The sequence below is a fragment of the Lucilia cuprina genome, chromosome 2, assembly GCF_022045245.1.
Source record: "Lucilia cuprina isolate Lc7/37 chromosome 2, ASM2204524v1, whole genome shotgun sequence".
Taxonomy (NCBI): domain Eukaryota; kingdom Metazoa; phylum Arthropoda; class Insecta; order Diptera; family Calliphoridae; genus Lucilia; species Lucilia cuprina.
The window spans coordinates 19,485,715-19,505,156 of record NC_060950.1 but is presented as its reverse complement, the minus strand read 5'-3'; the positions used below and the strand labels follow the sequence as shown (position 1 = coordinate 19,505,156).

At 29.9% G+C, this 19,442-nt stretch overlaps 2 protein-coding genes across 5 annotated transcripts in view; both read left to right on the top strand.

Annotated features, from left to right (window-relative positions):
* LOC111680101 (galectin-4-like) overlaps positions 1-16,794 on the top strand; it is a 24,103-nt gene extending 7,309 nt beyond the window's left edge. The window contains exons 1-5 of one of the 4 annotated variants that reach the window (XM_023441721.2): positions 775-1,017; positions 2,101-2,826; positions 14,472-14,590; positions 14,654-15,678; positions 16,689-16,794. In XM_023441721.2, coding sequence (XP_023297489.2) covers positions 2,362-2,826; positions 14,472-14,590; positions 14,654-15,671 — 1,602 coding nt within the window. In that variant the 5' untranslated portion in view covers positions 775-1,017; positions 2,101-2,361 and the 3' untranslated portion in view covers positions 15,672-15,678; positions 16,689-16,794. Of the gene's footprint in view, positions 1-774; positions 1,018-2,100; positions 2,827-6,808; positions 7,475-14,287; positions 14,399-14,471; positions 14,591-14,653; positions 15,679-16,688 lie in introns of those variants that run through there. The other 3 variants (XM_023441723.2, XM_046952628.1, XM_023441722.2) reach the window with 3 other exon arrangements.
* On the top strand, positions 16,784-18,748 carry LOC124419448. Its single transcript, XM_046949019.1, has 2 exons — positions 16,784-16,854; positions 18,289-18,748. Exons 1-2 carry the CDS (start codon positions 16,784-16,786, stop codon positions 18,746-18,748), a joined length of 531 nt encoding a protein of 176 aa, XP_046804975.1.
* The last annotated feature ends 694 nt before the right edge of the window (positions 18,749-19,442 follow it).

The following is a 19,442-nucleotide window of genomic DNA, read 5'->3' as shown; positions in this document are numbered from 1 at the left end:
AAATATTATTCAGCAGATAGTTAGAAATATCAAACGCACTGATATAATTCATAAAAACATTAATAGCCGGCAAAACAAAAACACAAAACCAACAAAAATAGTCCAAACAAAAAATATATATATGGACAATAGAAGTGAAAAATTCAACACACACTTCAGTAAAACATATACTGCGGCACGGGTTAAACGCAAGCGCTAATAGAATGTTATCGAAATGTCAAATTGTACTGGCAATCGAATAGAATTTAAAACATGTGCACAAATTGTAAATAAAACCGAATGTTGTCATTTCGTGGTGCCAAAGATAGATAGATAGATAGATAGATAGATAGATAGATAGATAGATATATAGATAGATAGATAGATAGATAGATAGATAGATAGATAGATAGATAGATAGATAGATAGAGCAATTTCAAAACTTTAGTTTTAAATTTCAAAATCTAATAATAGTTACAACCAAAGTTACAACTTTGTGTCACTTAAACACAACTGTAAACTTAAAAGTATAAGTGTAAGTGTAAGTAAGTTCTAATAAAAGTACAATTATTCAAAACTAACAAAAATATTATTCAGCAGATAGTTAGAAATATCAAACGCACTGATATAATTCATAAAAACATTAATAGCCGGCAAAACAAAAACACAAAACCAACAAAAATAGTCCAAACAAAAAATATATATATGGACAATAGAAGTGAAAAATTCAACACACACTTCAGTAAAACATATACTGCGGCACGGGTTAAACGCAAGCGCTAATAGAATGTTATCGAAATGTCAAATTGTACTGGCAATCGAATAGAATTTAAAACATGTGCACAAATTGTAAATAAAACCGAATGTTGTCATTTCGTGGTGCCAAGTGTAAAGTGAATATGATGTAAATAATGTAAAAAAATTGTGAAATTTTATTTGTTATGAATTGGAAAAAAACAAGTTAAAAAATAATTGTACAATTAGTTAAAGAGAGTTCAAAATATAATCCACAGACTATATCATCCACCGCATAAAGTAGTAAGTGTTAAGGGTTAAGATATATTATTTGTTTTGGTTGCACGAAATTGTCGCACAGTGGGTTTGATTAGACAATGCTGTTTTCAAACTGTGATTTTCTTATTTACTCTAAACTTAAATAGTATGGTGGTCATAGAACCGTAGTTGATTTTATACCCTTTAAAAGGACTTCTCCAGATAGAATATTTGAAATGACAGTATAGTGATAATATTAAACACAAACAAGCTCCATAGGAACCATAATTCTTTAATATAATTCTATGAGGATCGGTACAAAATTGGTAGGAAATAACGATAAAAAGTCGAAAACCATTGACCTAATAAAATTTTTAAGAATTTCTTGATATCTAGTATATAGTATATTTTATAGTCTTGTCTGTAGCCTAGTCTATAGTATAGTCTATAGATTAAACTATAACCTAGTCTATAGTCTAGTCTATAAGCTAGTCCAGTTTATAGTCTAATCTATAGTCTAGTAAATAGTGTAGTCTATTGTCTAGTATATAGTCTAGTCTATAATCTGGTATATGTATATATATTTTCTAGTCTATAGCCTAGTTTATATCCTAGTCTATAGTCTAGTCTTTAGTCTAGTCTATAGTCTAGTCTATAGTCTAGTCTATAATCTAGTCTATAATCTAGTCTATAGTCTAGTCTATAGTCTAGTCTATAGTCTAGTCTATAGTCTAGTCTATAGTCTAGTCTATAGTCTAGTCTATAGTCTAGTCTATAGTCTAGTCTATAGTCTAGTCTATAGTCTAGTCTATAGTCTAGTCTATAGTCTAGTCTATAGTCTAGTCTATAGTCTAGTCTAGTCTATAGTCTAGTCTACAGTCTAGAATTTCTAGATATCTTGGTCATATTTAAATCGTTATGGCAGCGTGAAGACATCTCTGTTATTTGTTATGTCTTTCTGAAAACTTTGAAATATCACCTTGAACTTTGACACTTTTCTGAAAGCTTAAATAGACCTCTACAAAGAAGTTTAAAGTAAATAATTTGTCAATAAAATGTTAATATTTAAACCCACTGTGCGACAATGCATTGCAACTTGATACAACTTATTGTCGTCGCATTTAACAGCAGAAAGACGTAAGACAAAAAAGAATAGAATTGAAAAGTAAAATCCGATAAAAAATTGAGCAAGTGAGTGATTTAATGGAGAGTGTGTTTAAATAAATGAGAAAAAATCAAATAAAAGTAAAGGAAAGGGGGGTTAGGAAATAAAAAAACAACAACAATTACATGCAAAAAACGTAACTACCCAAGTAAAGAAAGAAAAAAAAACAGCAGCAATTGAAAATTACTGGATTTCTCTCTGGCTCTGGCCAGGTCTCACTCATTATGGCCGCTTTAGTTTATTGTGTGTGCAGTGCATTGAATGATCTCTACGTCTTTTCAAATGCCTACAGACGGTGTAATTATAATTTTACACAAACAATAAAATATCTAAAATACAAAGAACGTTTGAAATTATTCTATAAATATTGTTGTGATTTTCGCGAAAATTATTATCGCAATACAGTAAATAGTGCCAAATTACAAGACCAAGACAATCATCATCATCTGCATCAAAGGCCACCGCTGTTGTTGACAAGAAAAATGTATAAATCTAATCGAAGTGGAATTGATTTTGCAGCCATAGAAGCATCGGCGGAGGCATTTGAAGTCATTGACGCTTTTGCGGCGAAAACACCACACGGTTCGGTGGAAAATTTCTTAGAAGCTGAAAGAATCAATACGAATTTTCGTGAGAACTACTTTGAGGATGACATAGAAATTATTAATGGCGTAGAAGCTGAATATGAAGTAAGCTAAATTTAATAACTATTTATCTGTTCATCATTATATTTTAAATTATTATTAAAAATTTTCAAAGTCGCTATCGGTTTTTCCTAAAAAAAATATATGTGGCCTTTTTTTATTTGTTTTTACAGTTCGTAATAATCTATCTTTTATGAAAAAATTTAATTGTTGTAGTTGTTTTTCTCTTGTTTTTTTGTTTTTTCTTATTTGTTTTTCTTTCTTTATCTTTAGTATGTTCTTTATTTTTTTATATTTTTCATATTCTTTGACATTTCATTTTGTGTTTGGCATTTTACTAAATTTTAGTAGTACATAAATAAAGCTTTAGTAAACAACAACCTTATGTTAAATCTCTGACAGCTGTTTGTTTTGATGTTTACTTTATATTCAACAGCTGTTAAGTTGTATGCTTTCTATTACTGTTAAATTCCTCTCTCGTGTTTAATTAAACTTATTTATAGAATAAAACCGCGATATTATCAAGTCATTAGAAATGGTGGAACCACAAGTGACCCAACTCAAAAAATCGATTTTCAGGAAATTTGCACTAAGGTTAGTACTATTGGATAGTAGGTCAGGCACAAATTTTCTGTTCTAACTTCCGACCTAGAGGGGGTCAAAGTTGGACATTTTCGCCATAAAGGGTTTTATTCAAATGAATGTAACTTTTCACATTTTGATCCTAGCAAAAATTGAACAAATGAGTTCAGACAGCTATTACTTCATCTGTTATCTCATAGTACTTGGTGCAAATTTCATCCAAATAGGAAAACCACGATTTTTAAAGTTGGTCTGATTCCATGTACATAGTTATCGAAATCGGATAAGTGTGTCCGACTACGCAAACCCCCATCTTCAGTTATATTTAGTTAGCTTTAAGTGTCCATCTGTCTGTATGTTTCTTGAAATACATTTTCCGAAGACACTAGATGTATTAGAGTTCCAAATATTTAATATTTTATGCTCTTTTTTAAAGAGTTCTGTCTATAAATGTGTTATTTCTCATTCCTGGTAAGTCTTTTCAGAAAGAACAACTAATTTTTTGACAAGACTTCCATCCGGATTGGATCTTCATGACCAAAAGAGACAGAATATCGATGTGAAAAGTATTGCTTATATAAATCTAATACCAGATTATATCCATCAACTAAACATAATTTATTTACCTTATTCGAACAATATTCGAATCGAATCATAACTGGACAAAGTGTACTTCAGAAAAGTACTTAATCGTAAACAAATCATTCTGTGAATTATTTTTGGAATCGGTCATGAAAGCTCCCTTACAAAGCCCATTTCTGAAAATCACACATAAACTTATAACGATATCGGTATATTTTATATATGAAAATCATTTTGTGAAATTAGTTCGGATTAGTTTAGATTAGATAATTTACCATAGCTTCTAATAAGCTTTACCTTCGAAAATCTGTTAAACGTACATAATTCCATAACAACTAGCCGTATAAGGACAAAATTCAACAGGAATGTGTTTTTTGGTCATAGCTCCCATTTAAGGTCCGCTGCAATGCACAGGATTCAAAAACATAAAATTAACTGGTTTATAGTTAAAGGGCATTTAAGAATCGGCATAGCCGAAAGCAAATTCAAGTGGTATTAGTTGCTGGGTACTGGATAGGTATTCGCAGATTTTGAAGTTTCCAATAAAAATAGGAATTTTAAGTTATGGCCACTTGAAATAAAGAAACGATAACTAAGTTTTTTTATCAACTCTTTTAAAGACCCTTCAGTCATTAATTGCGAATATTAAAAAAAAAAACTGAAATTAGTGTATTTAAACTGTCGTATATCTCCAAACTTGTTGATTTTGTTTTTGCAAAAAAAAAAAAAAAATTACAAAATTCATCAACTATGAGATTAAAAAGCTTAATTTTGATATTAATAAACAACCACCACTGACCAGGCATGGAAAATTCAGTACTATTGTACTTTCAAATCAATAATAAAGTATTAAGTAATTTTTCAAAACTTTTTCTAACAGATTTGTTAGTAGACTAGCACATAAACTAGTCAGAATGCTAGTTCAAAAGATAGGCAATATACTATTCCACAGATTAGTCAATAGGCTACATAAGAAGATTGTCAATAGACTGATCTATAAACTAGTCAGTAGAATTATCTATAAACTTCAGTCAGTACACTGTAGATTAGTCCATGGACAAGTCCCTATACTAAACAATAGAAATATTTATATATAAATTAAATTTGCCAACAGACAAGACCACAGTCTAGTCAACAGAGTAGATTATAGGCTTATTTAGAGACTAGTTTTAGATCTATAGTTAACAGATTAGTTCACAGATAAGTTAATAATCTAGTAAATACACTAGTCAATACACTGCAGACTATTCCCAGATTATTAAATAAGTAGAATTGTCCATAGTATATCCACAAACCAGTCAATAGCCTAGTAAATGCACTAGAGTTTTAGGGTTTTTTTCGACTTTTTGCACTTAGTTAAAAGCCGACTTTTCGACTTTTTTCATTTAGTTAAAAGTCGACTTTTAGGCTTTTTTCATTAAGTTAAAATTTGACTTTTAGGTTTTTCGACTTTTAGTATTTTATAAATAGTCGACTTTTTCCCACTTTTCGAGTTTTTCCGACTATTTTAGAGTTTTTTACTTTTTTCCATTTTTTTAAATTTCAGACTATTTTTGACTTTTTTCTACTATAATCGAGTTTTGGACTTTTTCTGACTTTTTTTAGTTTTTCTAAAAGTCAACTATTTTAGAGTTTATGACTTTTTCCAACTTTTTACGACTTTTCGATTATTTTGATAGTTTTTCCGACTAGTTTAAAGTTTTTAACTTTTTTCACTTTTTTAAAATTTTCGACTATTTTTGACCTTTTTTTTCTACCATATTCGAGTTTTCGACTTTTTTTAGTTTTTTCGACAAGTCGACTTTTTTCGGCTTTTCGACTCTTATTTACAAAGTCGACTTTTCGACTTTTTTCATAGACAATAGTCGAGTCATCGATTTTTTTGAAAAAAAAAAAAAAAAAAAAATAGTGGACTTCGACTTTTCGATTTTTTTCGACAAAAAGTCGATTTATAGAACCCTAGTACCTTTTATCCTAAATAGTACTATTTTTGAAGAAAATTATTATAATTTCAAAATTCAAATTTTCCATGCCTGGCTACCATCTGTGTTTGTGCGAAAAAGAGCTTTTTGAGTTTATTTTATTAACACGCTAGTGGTGAAGTAAGTGTACATATTATTGAAAGCTTTTTTTATGTTGTTTTTGTTTTTTTGTTTGGTTCCAAACAATAATCACCATTTTACTCTACTCAGTCTAGTCGCGTTTTATTGCAACGATACACTTTCAATACTAAATTGAAAATAAATAAAAATAAATTAAAATTTCAAAGAAACTACTGCACAAAAACGCTTATTCATTAAATATTATTTATTTTAAACATTTTTTTCGTTTAATATTAACACTTTTATTTGTTAATAAACTGTTAAAGATATGACAACATTTGTTTATCGCAACAGCGGTCATAAACAAAATAATATTAAAACATTGAAAAATTATAATAAACAAAACTATAAACAAATGAATTTTAAAGAATTTCAAAAAAAATCGAAAAAATTTAAAAGACACGAAACAAGAGAAAATACAACTAAAAGATAAAAATAAAAAAATAAGAAATAAATATTCCTCATGGTTGTAGTAATAAAATTTGTAAAATCGATTTTTTTATTATAGAACAAACAAGATAAACTGTGATTTAATGACTTTGCTTTTGTAATTTTATAAAAACATTCACTAAAGAATCTCCTTAAAAATATAGAAAAATTTTATGCTCAGTAAAATTTAAAATCTAATTAATAAAACAATTTCAAATGATTCACCTTTAAATAATTTTTGTTAAATAAATAAACTTAACAAAACAACTGAAAAGATACAAAATAAAATTATTAAATTTTTGTGCACGTACTGTAAAATTTACATTTGTATAGCAATAATAAATAAGAAAAAACAACAACTGCCTTTAAAATAAACATTATTTATATACAAGTATAGAACAAAAAATTCCTCTATTCTCTTTTTCTATACAAAAAAATAAATAAATAAAATACATTAAACAAGTACAAAAAGTCTTCATTATAAAACAACTAAAATAAGAAACTAAAAACAAAATAAACAAAATAAACAAATTAAACAGAATTTAAGAATAAAATCAGTATTTTTACGCTCGCACTATATTTTATTTATATTTTAATTTTTTTGATATTAACATTGCTCATACGCCACATACATACTGCTAAACGTTCTTCAACTTTATTGTAAGTGTGTCATTCGAACGCGACCTTATTCGATACAAAATTAACTTTTGTTTTTGTCATGAAAAAAAGTGTTTTAACGTTTTCGAACTAATTTTATAATCGGCTTTGAAACAAAAACAATAATCGTCATCCACCAACTAAGTAAAAAAAAAAAAACAAACAACAACACTACGAAAAACATTAAACTCACACTCAGCCTGAATTTAACAAACAATATTTAGTTTAAATTTATTTTTTTTTGTTTGTTTTGCAAATACATGAGTGTTTTGAGTTTTCGTGATATACTGCGTAAAGCCTTTTGCTGTTGTAGATCAAATCAAAAGGCTGGTAATAATGAGGTGAGTTTTACAATGTCTCTAGTGTTAAAGGAATAATAACAGTGTTTTTTGCCCATGGAGATTTTGTATGCCCACAATCAAAGCAGGTGTCATGAATTTAATGTTTCTATTTCCTAACTAAATTAAAAACAAACTTTCAAGTCTTATCAAAAACAAAAATTACGTTAATAACTTGAAATGTTATACGATATTTCCACTTTTCTAATTGTTTCACTGCTATTATGTAACTATTAAAGTACAATTATATTTGAACTTTAATTAAGATTAAAATTTACAATTAAATATATAATTTTAATTTTATATGTGATAAATTGAACACTTTAATAAAGATGTAGACCCAAAGTTGTAGATCAAAAATTTTTATTTTTTTTTATTTTCTGACTAAAACTTACATACTGGCTAGTATTGAAAATTCCAATAAAACATTTGGTTTTATTGCGTATAACGTCAGTTAGGTGTAGCGTATTTCAAGTCTGATAACGACTTGAATATTTCTAATTTTTTTTTTGGTATAAACATTTAGTACATGTCAACCGTACATTGATGATTAATATAATTTATACAAAGTATGACAAATTTAAATAAGCATGCCAATTTAGACATGTCTTAATTAAAACCTGATTAAAATACAAATTAATAAAATTGCTAAGAATATTGAGGTTATATTTTTAAAGCAATTTTTTGGTGTTTTAATTTCTATAATTAATTAATTAATTAATTAATTCAAAAAATTTTATTTCAACACTTCGCATATCAATGAAAATTATATTTAGAAGGAATTTTGGGAATATTGAAAATTTTAAATATTATATAATTTTGATAATTTTCGGTGATATAATGACTGTAGTTAATAGACTGAAACTTATTTATACAAATCCATAAAAGACTCCCATTAATAGACTAGAATATATAGTAGAACAGAGAGTAATACATTGATTGGAAATTATTTATTTTAATAAAATTAATCAAATTAAGTCCATAGACTAGTCTGGAGACTTTTATATGAACTAGTTAAGAGACCAATCTATACACTAGTCTATAATCTAGTCAATAATAGATAAGTCCATTATTAGTTAAAACACTAAACTAGTACATAGAATATCCCATAAAATAGTCCATATACCAGCCCATAACACTAGTCAAGAAGTCAGTTAAATAGTAAAAGAGTTCATAGACTGTAGTCTACTGATTAGTACATAGACTATTCCATAGGGCAGTGACTATTCCATAGACTAGTCAATAGACAAATCAATGGACTAATTAATAAACTAGGCAATTGACAAGTCCATATACTAGTGACTAGACTAAACAATAGATTACTCAAAAGACTAGTCAATAGACTAATCAATAGACTAGTCAATACACTAATCAGTAGACTAGTTCAAAGACAAAGTCTAATCAATAGACCAATACATATTATAGACTAGTCAACAGACTATTCCATAGACTAGTCAATAGAGTAATCAGTAGACCAATTAGTGTTTAGTGTTCCAGTCTGGTAGACCGGAGGGGGTGCGTTCAATTCCCACCTGAGACACTGGTTAAGGTGCGCACAACAGGCCCGATAGAGGCCTAGGTGTATTTCTTTCAAATTAACTAATAAACGTATTAGTCATAAGTCTAATCAATAAACTAGTCAATAAACTACTATAGACTAAACTACTCAGTAGACTAGTCCAGAGGCTAATACATGGACTAGTCAATAGACTAATCCATAGACTAATTTATAGACTGATCCATAAACTAGTCAATAGACTAGTTTATAGACTATTCATTAGACTGCGTTATAGACTATACCAGTTAATAGACTGATCCATGAGAAAAAAAAATTCAAGAGAATAGACTACTTATTGGGCTAGTCAGTAGACTCGTTTGTTGACTAGTCCATAGACTAGTAAGCATTCTTAATTGTAGCATTCTTCATAGACTTGCCGATAGACTAGTTCGTAAAATGATGCATTGAAGAACCAATAGACTACTCAGTAGACTAGTTTAACAATTCAGTAGAAAAGCCAAAGTACTTTAAATTAATATTGAAATGAAATGATTGGCGTTTAATCAAAAAAGTACTATTTTAAATTTCAATACCTGGTGTTTTCGAATACACTTATCTTAATTAGCAATCCATCTTTAAGAAGTTACTTTTTCAGGGGCCAGATAATTTTGAATTATTTCTTTAAAATCCAATGTTGTTACTGATTATTTGCGCACCCCTTTAAATGTTGCTAGGCATTCATATATGGAAGGTGCAAGTATGGGGTAAACAAAAATTTAAAAAAATCAATAATAATCTCTTGAACATTGTCCATTATAACTTTAGGTTATCAAAACTTCTTCAACAAGTCAATGGCTCAACGATAAGAAAGAATGTTTAATATGAATATTTAAAATTAAAAAAGAAACCAACTAAATTGCTGCTAAAGCTACAACCCTATTGTGATAACCATATTTTTAAGGTATTCAATAAAAATTCAATAAACAAAATTTCAACATTTGACCAAATAAAGATGTGAACATGAAAAAAATTGTTTTTATTAAATTATATTCATATACATAAAAATTTTTATAAGTCGAAATATTAAAAGTTGTTGACTTTTGACAGACACCGAAAAAAAAGGCAAATAAAAACACACTTCTCCGCCATTTCAACAATTATTAAATTAATAAAATACATTAACGATAACGTCATTGTTTATACACAAAAATTTGTGTGAGTGTGTGTGTTTGTTTTTTTTTTTGTATTTTTCTATTAAGAGTTTTATTAATACGTTAAACGGTTGACTGTTAATGTGTAGTACACCTGATACCTCATCAAATTGATGTATTTTGATAAGAATTAAATCAACTACATAATTAGCAAAAAAAAAAAATAAAAAAAAAATAAAGAAAATCATTAAATATGTACATAGTTTATCAACAACATGAAATTAATCATGGAAACATTCCTACTTAGTAACCCTACACTCAGGTGGGTGATGTCTAGTCAAGTATAAGGCAATTTGTTATTTTAAAAAAAAAAACAATATACCCTTTCCACTAAAGTGCTGTAGGGTATAATTAAAAACTATGAATATAGATGCCAATAGATCAAATTTCCGATTTGTAAAGTATTTAAAATTCAAAATATTTTTATACCCTACACCACTTTAGTGGGGAGGTTATATTGGGTTGGTTCTGATGTTTGTAACGCACAATAATATTGGTCCTATACCCATATATACCAATCGGCTCAAAATTATTTTCTAAGTCAAATTTTGAAGATAATAATGAAATTTGGTACATGATATTATTTTCTGCCAGGGACGCACCTTATTGAAATTGGTTAAAATCGGTCCATTATTTCACCTGGCCCCCATACAACTGTACCCCCGAATAGGGCTTGTAAACCTTGTAATCAAACTACAGGTCGCAATTTTGAAGATAATTCAATGAAATTTGGTACATGATATTCTTTTCTCCCAGGGACGAACCCTACTGAAATTGGTTAAGATCGGTCCATTTTTTCACCTAGGCCCCATACAACTGTACCCCCGAATAGGGTTTGTAAACCTTGTAATCAAACTACATGTCGCAATTTTGGAAATAAATAATTTAATGAAATTTGGCACATGATATTTTATGATACCGTAGACAAAACCTATTGAAAATTGTAAATTTCGGTCCATTATTTCACCTAGCCCCCATACAACTGTACTCCTGAATAGGTCTTGTAAACCTTGTAATCAAACTACAGTTCGCAATTTTGGAGATAATTTAATGAAATTTGGCACATAATCTTTTATGATACCGTAGACGAAGCCTATTGAAAATTGTTAATTTCGGTACATTATTTCACCTAATCCCATACAACTGGAGCCGCAGAATAGGGCTTGTAAACCTTGTAATCAAACTACAGTTCGCAATTTTGGAGATAATTCAATGAAATTTGCACATGATCTTTTATGATACCGTAGACGAAGTCTATTGAAAATAGTTAACATCGGTCCATTATTTCACCTAGCCCCCATACAACTGAACCCGTCGAATAGGGCTTGTAAACCATGTAATCAAACTACCGGTCCCAATTTTGGAGATAATTCAATGAAATTTGACACATGATATTTTATGGTACCTTAGACGAAGCCTAATGAAAATAGTTAACATCGGTCCATTATTTCACCTAGGCCCCATACAACTGTACTCCTGAATAGGGCTTGTAAACCTTGCAATCGAACTACATGTCGCAATTTTGGAAATAATTCAATGAAATTTGGCACATGATATTTTATGATACCGTAGACAAAGCCTATTGAAAATTGTTAATTTCGGTCCATTATTTCACCTAGCCCCCATACACCTGAACCCGCCGAATGGGGCTTGTAAACCATGTAATCAAACTACTGGTCGCAAATTTGGAGATAATTCAATGAAATTTGGCGCATGATCTTTTATGGTACTGTAGACGAAGCCTATTGACAATGGTTAACATCGGTCCATTATTTCACCTAGGCCCCATAGAACTGAACCCGCCAAATAGGGCTTTTAAGTTCATAATTATGTTTAATATACTCGTATCGTGACAAAAAGCTGCAAAACCAAGTTCTATACTAGTCTTGATGACCCGATGAACTTTATAATTATAGGGCCTCATTTGACCCTAGCCCCTCTAAAACGCCCCCATCAAAATTTTACTTATATATCCACAGTTTTATTAAACAATAAATGGCTTATGTATATCTGAGGCAAGGTACAATTCAACTTAAATGCTTTATTATGAAAACTAAATCATTTATTCTATTCGTATACAGATGTAGGGTTTTATATGATCGGCCTCGCCCGACTATAATATCTTACTTGGTTTTTCTTAATTTTATACTTGATCAATTTTTCCACTCCAACAACTAAATATTAACAGATCACTTTGACATGATATTTTGCAAAAAAAGTATACTGAAACTTAATAACTAATATGCAGTTGTGAATATAATTTGTTTGTTCATTATTTTTTATAAACATTGATTATACTTAATTTTGATTTACTCTAGGATTCAAGGACTTAAAGTGGCATGTTTTCATGGCAACATAATATAAAGTCAAACAGATGAAAATAGATTTTTTATAGTTGAATTTCATTTCTTTAATAGATTTTTCTTTATTATTCAAGGTTTTATGTTACAGCCAGTTTTTATACTTTCTTTTGTTTACTTTTATTTTATTTTACTCTGAACGTAGCAGTAATCGCGTAAGTAATGAGAATGTAGAACTTAAAATGACAAATTGTTGCAGATACTATTAGCATTTACGTATAGCTATGAGATGAGTAATTTTGTTTTTTGTGTAAACAAAAACAATTGCCTTTAAGAGAAATTAAGTATTGTATATTTTATTTTGTTAGTGTATTATAATTGAGTTAAATTATAATAATATCTATTAATAAAGTCAAAGTTTATTATAGGGAACGTCCCTGTGTATATTTGTATCAGCTACTGTTGGAGATAAGTAATTTTATTAATTATGTATATATACGAGGGTGGTGCTCCGAGGCTCTTGTGTGCATTTGCAATAGGAACAGAATCATTTTCTGAGTGGATTTAGGTATGTATGTCCGTCCGTCTGTCTGTCCATGTAAACCTAGTAATCAAATCATCTCCTGTAGATGATTTAATGAAATTTGGCACATGATATTCTACAGTACTGTAGACGAAGCCTAAAGAAAATGGTTAAGATCGTTTGTATGTAGCCCCCATACATTTGACCGTCCGAAGAGAGCTAAGACTCTGGTCTTATTCCAAATAACTCCAGAAATCGATATTCCAGATTTCGGATGTCTCCTATAGCTGGACAGTGGAATAGATGATGTATATTTGATTTCTTTTCTTCCTCATTTTGACAGCTTCTACAGAAGTCTTATGCGTGGTTACCAAATTTTCAATGCCCTCCGATTGAAGCTATCATTTTGCTGAGTTGGGATCAGCTATGTTTCAGAAGATTGTCCGTGTTTTCCTTATCACATTTGGATATGTCTTCATCGTTTTAATACAAGTTGGTTTATTTCTCCATCTTGCCTGAGAAAATTCTTAGAACAAATTATCTAAGAGTATTTTGCATACTCCCAATCGAATACCACAAGTGGTCTATATCCGAGTCGGGCAATAGTGAACCTGTTCTATTGAGCTCATCAGCGATACAGTTGCTTATAGGGTCCTCGAGTACGATGTTTGAGTGACTCTCCCTCCCTCTTGTTTAAGAATATCCACCGTTCCCGGACTTGATTGCATCTTAACTGTTGGTAAATATTAGGATATATCTGTTCGATATCCAGATCCAGTTTGCTGTTCTTTTTATGGCTGATATATCGGTCATTTTGATTCCAAATTTTGGAATGAAAATGACTCCCCCTTCACATTTGGAGCCATCTGAATGCACGGATAGACTTCATGAAATGAAGTTTCTCTGGAGGAAAGTTTGGAAAATTTAAAATCAATATTATCCTATCCCGTTATTAGAATCAACATTATCCTTAGAACTTTGTCAAGAAATAGTTCATATCAGGTCTGTAAAACTTGGTTCTTATCTCAGAATGGGAACCCCTGAACCACTAGTTTTCGATATTTTTGTGTTAATTTGTTTATTACTTTGTTATCCTGTATTATTTTACGGAGTTGTATACAAGTGTAGTAAAATATAATAAAATAATAACTTTTTAAAATAACATTCAAATAATTTACGTTATAAAAAATAGCGACTTTATCCAGTAATGTTGATTTTAAAATTGAGCACAATTGGATTGACAGTTGTAAATAATCAAAAACAGGTAGTGACACAGAAAATTTCAAAATTAAAAAATAATAAATAAAATTTTAGTAAAAAATACATATTTTTAAATATATTGTGTATGAAGTTATAATTTTAATGTGTTGGCCCAAAGGAAGAAAGAATTTAGAAGTACATTTATTCAAAATTCAATTGCTTTTATAAATAATGATTTTCCATTTGTTATTTGTTTGTATATTTTCAGGAACGCCTACAAGATTTTGAGGCCGAAGATGAAGCCATTTATCACAATCCAACTTTGGGCGAATTACACGAGGGTGTTAGTTTTACGGTAACGGGTAGAACTAAACGTCATTGTGAGAGGTATTTGAATTAATACAACAATTTAAAGAAGATTTATATAAAAATGTTAATTTTATTTTGCAGATTTTCTATAAATTTTATTGTGGAAAATGCTACCAGAGATTTGGCCTTACACATTAATCCACGTTTACCTCAAAATTATATAGTACGCAATTCGAAAGTTCGTAATGTTTGGGGTCGTGAGGAGGTGGCCTCTGCCTTACCATTCAGTCTTCGGCGAGGTGCACCATTTTCCATACAAGTTCTTTTTACCGAAGAGTGTTATATGATCTCTGTGAATGGTTATCATTTTTGTAAATTCTATCATCGTTTACCCTACAAGAGTGTTCAAACTATGGAGGTTAAGGGTGATATAGACGATGTCAGCGTAGAACGTATGATTGTTAGTCACTATCCGGAACGTTTACCGGAATCTATACCAAAATCTATACGTTTGCACAAATCTCTAAGAGCTGGTCATGATCCCGACGAGGAGGGTGGTGATTTGACGGATCACGAAGAGAAACAGGCCACACAATGGCGTGAAGTTGTTGTTAAAGATAAGATTTGTCATGAACCGAATATTTTACGCAAAGATGAAATGAAATTACCCTATTATGGTGTCATACCAAAAAATTCATTTCTCTTGGGTCATGTCATTAAGATTGAGGGACGTGTTCGACTTTTGCCTCAATCTTTCTATATTAATCTACAGTCCGGACATGATTGTTGGCCACATCCAACTATTGCTTTGCATTTAAATCCACGTTTTAGTAAACAGAGCGTTGGTCCTATTGGTCAGACTACGGTTATACGTAATTCATGGGTTGATGGCAGTTGGGGCACAGAGGAACGCTCCGATATGGAGACTACTTTTCGTCCAGGCAAAACATTTAGTTTATCCATTGTTCATGGCTCAAATAACTCATTTGAGATTTATGTTAATCATGAGCTCTTGACGGAATACAAATTTCGCTGTAGACCTGATAAAATTGATACGATTTATATACAGGGTGATATTAAGCTATTTGATGTGGTTTTACAGCGTAACACATCGTTCGAAAAGATTTCACCACATCGTAGAGCTATAGAGGATTTGTAAATAAGCAGTAAGTATGAAATCAGAAATTTATCCTCATCATTTATTGTTGATGAAAAAAATCATAAAATAATTTTAAAATATTTATATAGTCTAGTTTATAGTCCAGTCTATATTCTTGTCTATAGTCTAGTCTAGTCTATAGTCTAGTCTATAGTCTAGTCTATAGTCTAGTCTATAGTCTAGTCTATAGTCTAGTCTATAGTCTAGTCTATAGTCTAGTCTATGGTCTAGTCTAAAGTCTCGTCTATAGTCGAGTCTATAGTCTAGTCTATAGTCTAGTCTATAGTCTAGTCTATAGTCTAGTCTATAGTCTAGTCTATAGTCTAGTCTATAGTCTAGTCTATAGTCCAGTCAATAGTCTTGTCTTAGTCTAGTCTATAGTTTAGTATGCAGTCTAGTCAAGAGTATAGTCTATAGTATAGTCTATAGTATAGTCTAGTCTATAGTCTAGTATATAGTCTGGTCTATAGTCTGGTCTATAGTCTAGTCTATAATCTAATCTATAGTCTGGTCGTTAGTCTGGTCGTTAGTCTAGTCGTTAGTCTAGTCGTTAGTCTAGTCTATAGTCTAGTCTATAGTCTAGTCTATAGTCTAGTGTATGGTCTAGTCTATAGTCTAGTTTATAGTCTAGTCTATAGTCTAGTCTGTAGTCTAGTCTATAGTCTACTCTATAGTATAGACTATAGTATAGTTTATAGTCTAGTATATAGTCCAGTCAATAGTTTAGTCTATAGTCTAGTTTATTGTCTAGTTTATTGTCTAGTTTATTGTCTAGTTTATTGTCTAGTTTATAGTCTAGTCTACTATATAGCCTAATCTATAGTTTAGTCTACAGTCTAGTCTATTTAATAGTCTAGCCTATAGTATATACTGTGGTCTAGTTTATAGTTAATTTTTAGTCTAGTTTGTAGTCTGGTATAGTATTTATATAGTAGTCTATAGTGTTGTCTAGTATATAGTCCATCTTCATTTTTTCTTATATTTCACTATTTCTAACAAATAATTATCTCTTTACAGTTTCTTACATTCTTAACTTAAAAAAATGAGCCTTATTTATATAAGCTTAAGGAATAGTTAAAAACTCTAACTGAAGAAGGGAAGGATGAAACAATATGGAACACTATAAAAACGAACAACAATATACTAAATCTACTTTCGAAAATTTTAAAACTATTTTAACAAAGTTTGTGTTGTTATCTAGTTTTTAGGCTTTAAACAAATTTTACTGTTATTTATTGGCTATAAACAAAAACCAAAATCTAAGAAAAAATCTCGAAAAACGTATTTATAATCCCTATTCCCTTATTTACCAAATAAAAAAAGAACCTGCCCTGCTCCCCCCTAAAATATGGATAAATTATATTATATTTTTATAAATGTTACAAAAAGAAAACTAATTATACTAATTGAAAATGTTTTTTATTTAAAACCAAAAAAATAAGAAAAGACAATAAATTTACTCTCCTATTAATTAAATTGAAAATCTAATTTTATTTTGATTTGTGTTCAATTAAATTGCTTTAAATTATTAATTGTATTGTGTGAAAAAAATATAAAGAAAATCTTATAACTTTAAAATTTATAAATAAATTATTTACTTATACTTACTACTATAAATAGATATGTTGTGGTATTTACAAAATGTTGCGTCTATATTTCCGTTGTATTAACTGTAAAGATAAAGCAAAAGCGTATATAATAATATTAATCAAATTTAAATTTTGCTCTGAATATTAGTTTTAAATATGTAAATCATGATGTCATGATCACTAAACTCAAAAAATGAAAATGTATGAAACTGCAGACAAAATAAGTGCAATTTTTTTCTAAATACATATAACTTAAATAAATGTTTTCCATGTGTAAAACTTAAAAAGGAAAAAGAAAATCAAATGCAGAGTTTAATATTAAATTTATTTTTTTTATGGAAATATAGGAAATTGTGAACATTCAGAATTGGGTTTAGTTATTTTTTTAAATCTTTCAATTGACAAGAAAGCAAAAATATTTATTTGAATATCTTAATTTTTGGAAAAAACTTTATTTCAGAACTGTTTTTTGAGATCGCAATTAAATGACAATCTTAAAATAGATTAAGTAGGAAAATATAGCCGGACATGGCCCACCATAGAATACCCTACACCAAGAGTATATTTTGAATTTATTTAATTTTTTATAAAAAAACCTATGATTTTCTAAAAGATTCTGATCATTTTAATAGGCTTGGCATAAGTTAGTTAAAGAAGATCCAGTGAAATGTCCATTGCCTCGTTTAAAGAGTATTCTAGTTTACAGTCTAGTCTATAGTCTAGTCTATAGTTAAGTCTATAGACTAGTCTATAGTCATGTCTATAGGCAAATCTATAGTCTAGTCTATAGTCCAGTCTATAGTCTAGTCTATAGTTTAGTATATTGTTTAGTTTATAATCTAGTCTATGGTCTAGTCTTTAGTCTAATCTATAGTATAGTCTATAGTCTAGTCTATAGTCTAGTGTATAGTCTAGTTTATAGTCTAGTCTATAGTCTAGTCTATAGAAGGACGTAATGCTCGTATTAAACATATTTGGGGTGTAGAGGAAACAAATTCCGCCATACCATTTCGTTTAAATAGTTGCAGTACTTTTGAAATACAAGTATTATTTACTATAGACAATATTCTGATCGCTCTTAATGGTTTGCATATAGCTAAATTCGCCCATCGTCTGCCGTTTCATGATATACGCAGTATAGATATACGTGGCGATATAACCGACGTCCATGTGGAACGTAATATTGTAACAGATTATCCCACACGTCCCGATAAAACACCACATATTGTACGTTTGGGTGGTCGTTATGCTAATACTTCCAATTTAGAGGATCTTGAATCAGAAGCAGATTATTGTGAACTGGCAACAACTGATACGGCAGAACGTTTACTTCCCTTACCCTATTATGCCACCTTTGATAAGGGTTTCTTTGATTTGGGCTATAGTATAGGGGTTAGGGGTCATGTCCGTTTAAATCCTCATACCTTTAAGGTGGCTTTACAGGTGGGACAAAATGTTTGGCCTCAACCAACTATAGCCTTGCTATAGTCTAATCTATAGTCTAGTCTATAGTCTAGTCTATAGTCTAGTCTATAGTCTAGTCTATAGTCTAGTCTATAGTCTAGTCTATAGTCTAGTCTATAGTCTAGTCTATAGTCTAGTCTATAGTCTAGTCTATAGTCTAGTCTATAGTCTAGTCTATAGTCTAGTCTATAGTCTAGTCTATAGTCTAGTCTATAGTCTAGTCTATAGTCTAGTCTATAGTCTAGTCTATAGTCTAGTCTATAGTCTAGTCTATAGTCTAGTCTATAGTCTAGTCTATAGTCTAATCTATAGTCTAGTCTATAGTCTAGTCTATAGTCTAGTCTATAGTCTAGTCTATAGTCTAGTCTATAGTCTAGTCTATAGTCTAGTCTATAGTCTAGTCTATAGTCTAGTCTATAGTCTAGTCTATAGTCTAGTCTATAGTCTAGTCTATAGTCTAGTCTATAGTCTAGTCTATAGTCTAGTCTATAGTCTAGTCTATAGTCTAGTCTATAGTCTAGTCTATAGTCTAGTCTATAGTCTAGTCTATAGTCTAGTCTATAGTCTAGTCTATAGTCTAGTCTATAGTCTAGTCTATAGTCTAGTCTATAGTCTAGTCTATAGTCTAGTCTATAGTCTAGTCTATAGTCTAGTCTATAGTCTAGTCTATAGTCTAGTCTATAGTCTAGTCTATAGTCTAGTCTATAGTCTAGTCTAT

Coding starts and splice junctions, on each gene's coding strand:
- LOC124419448 (XM_046949019.1), top strand. CDS start 16,784: ATGGAACACTATAAAAACGAACAACAATATACTAAATCTACTTTCGAA. Junction 16,855..18,288: donor TTTAAAACTATTTTAACAAA/GTTTGTGTTGTT, acceptor AAATAGTTGCAG/TACTTTTGAAATACAAGTAT.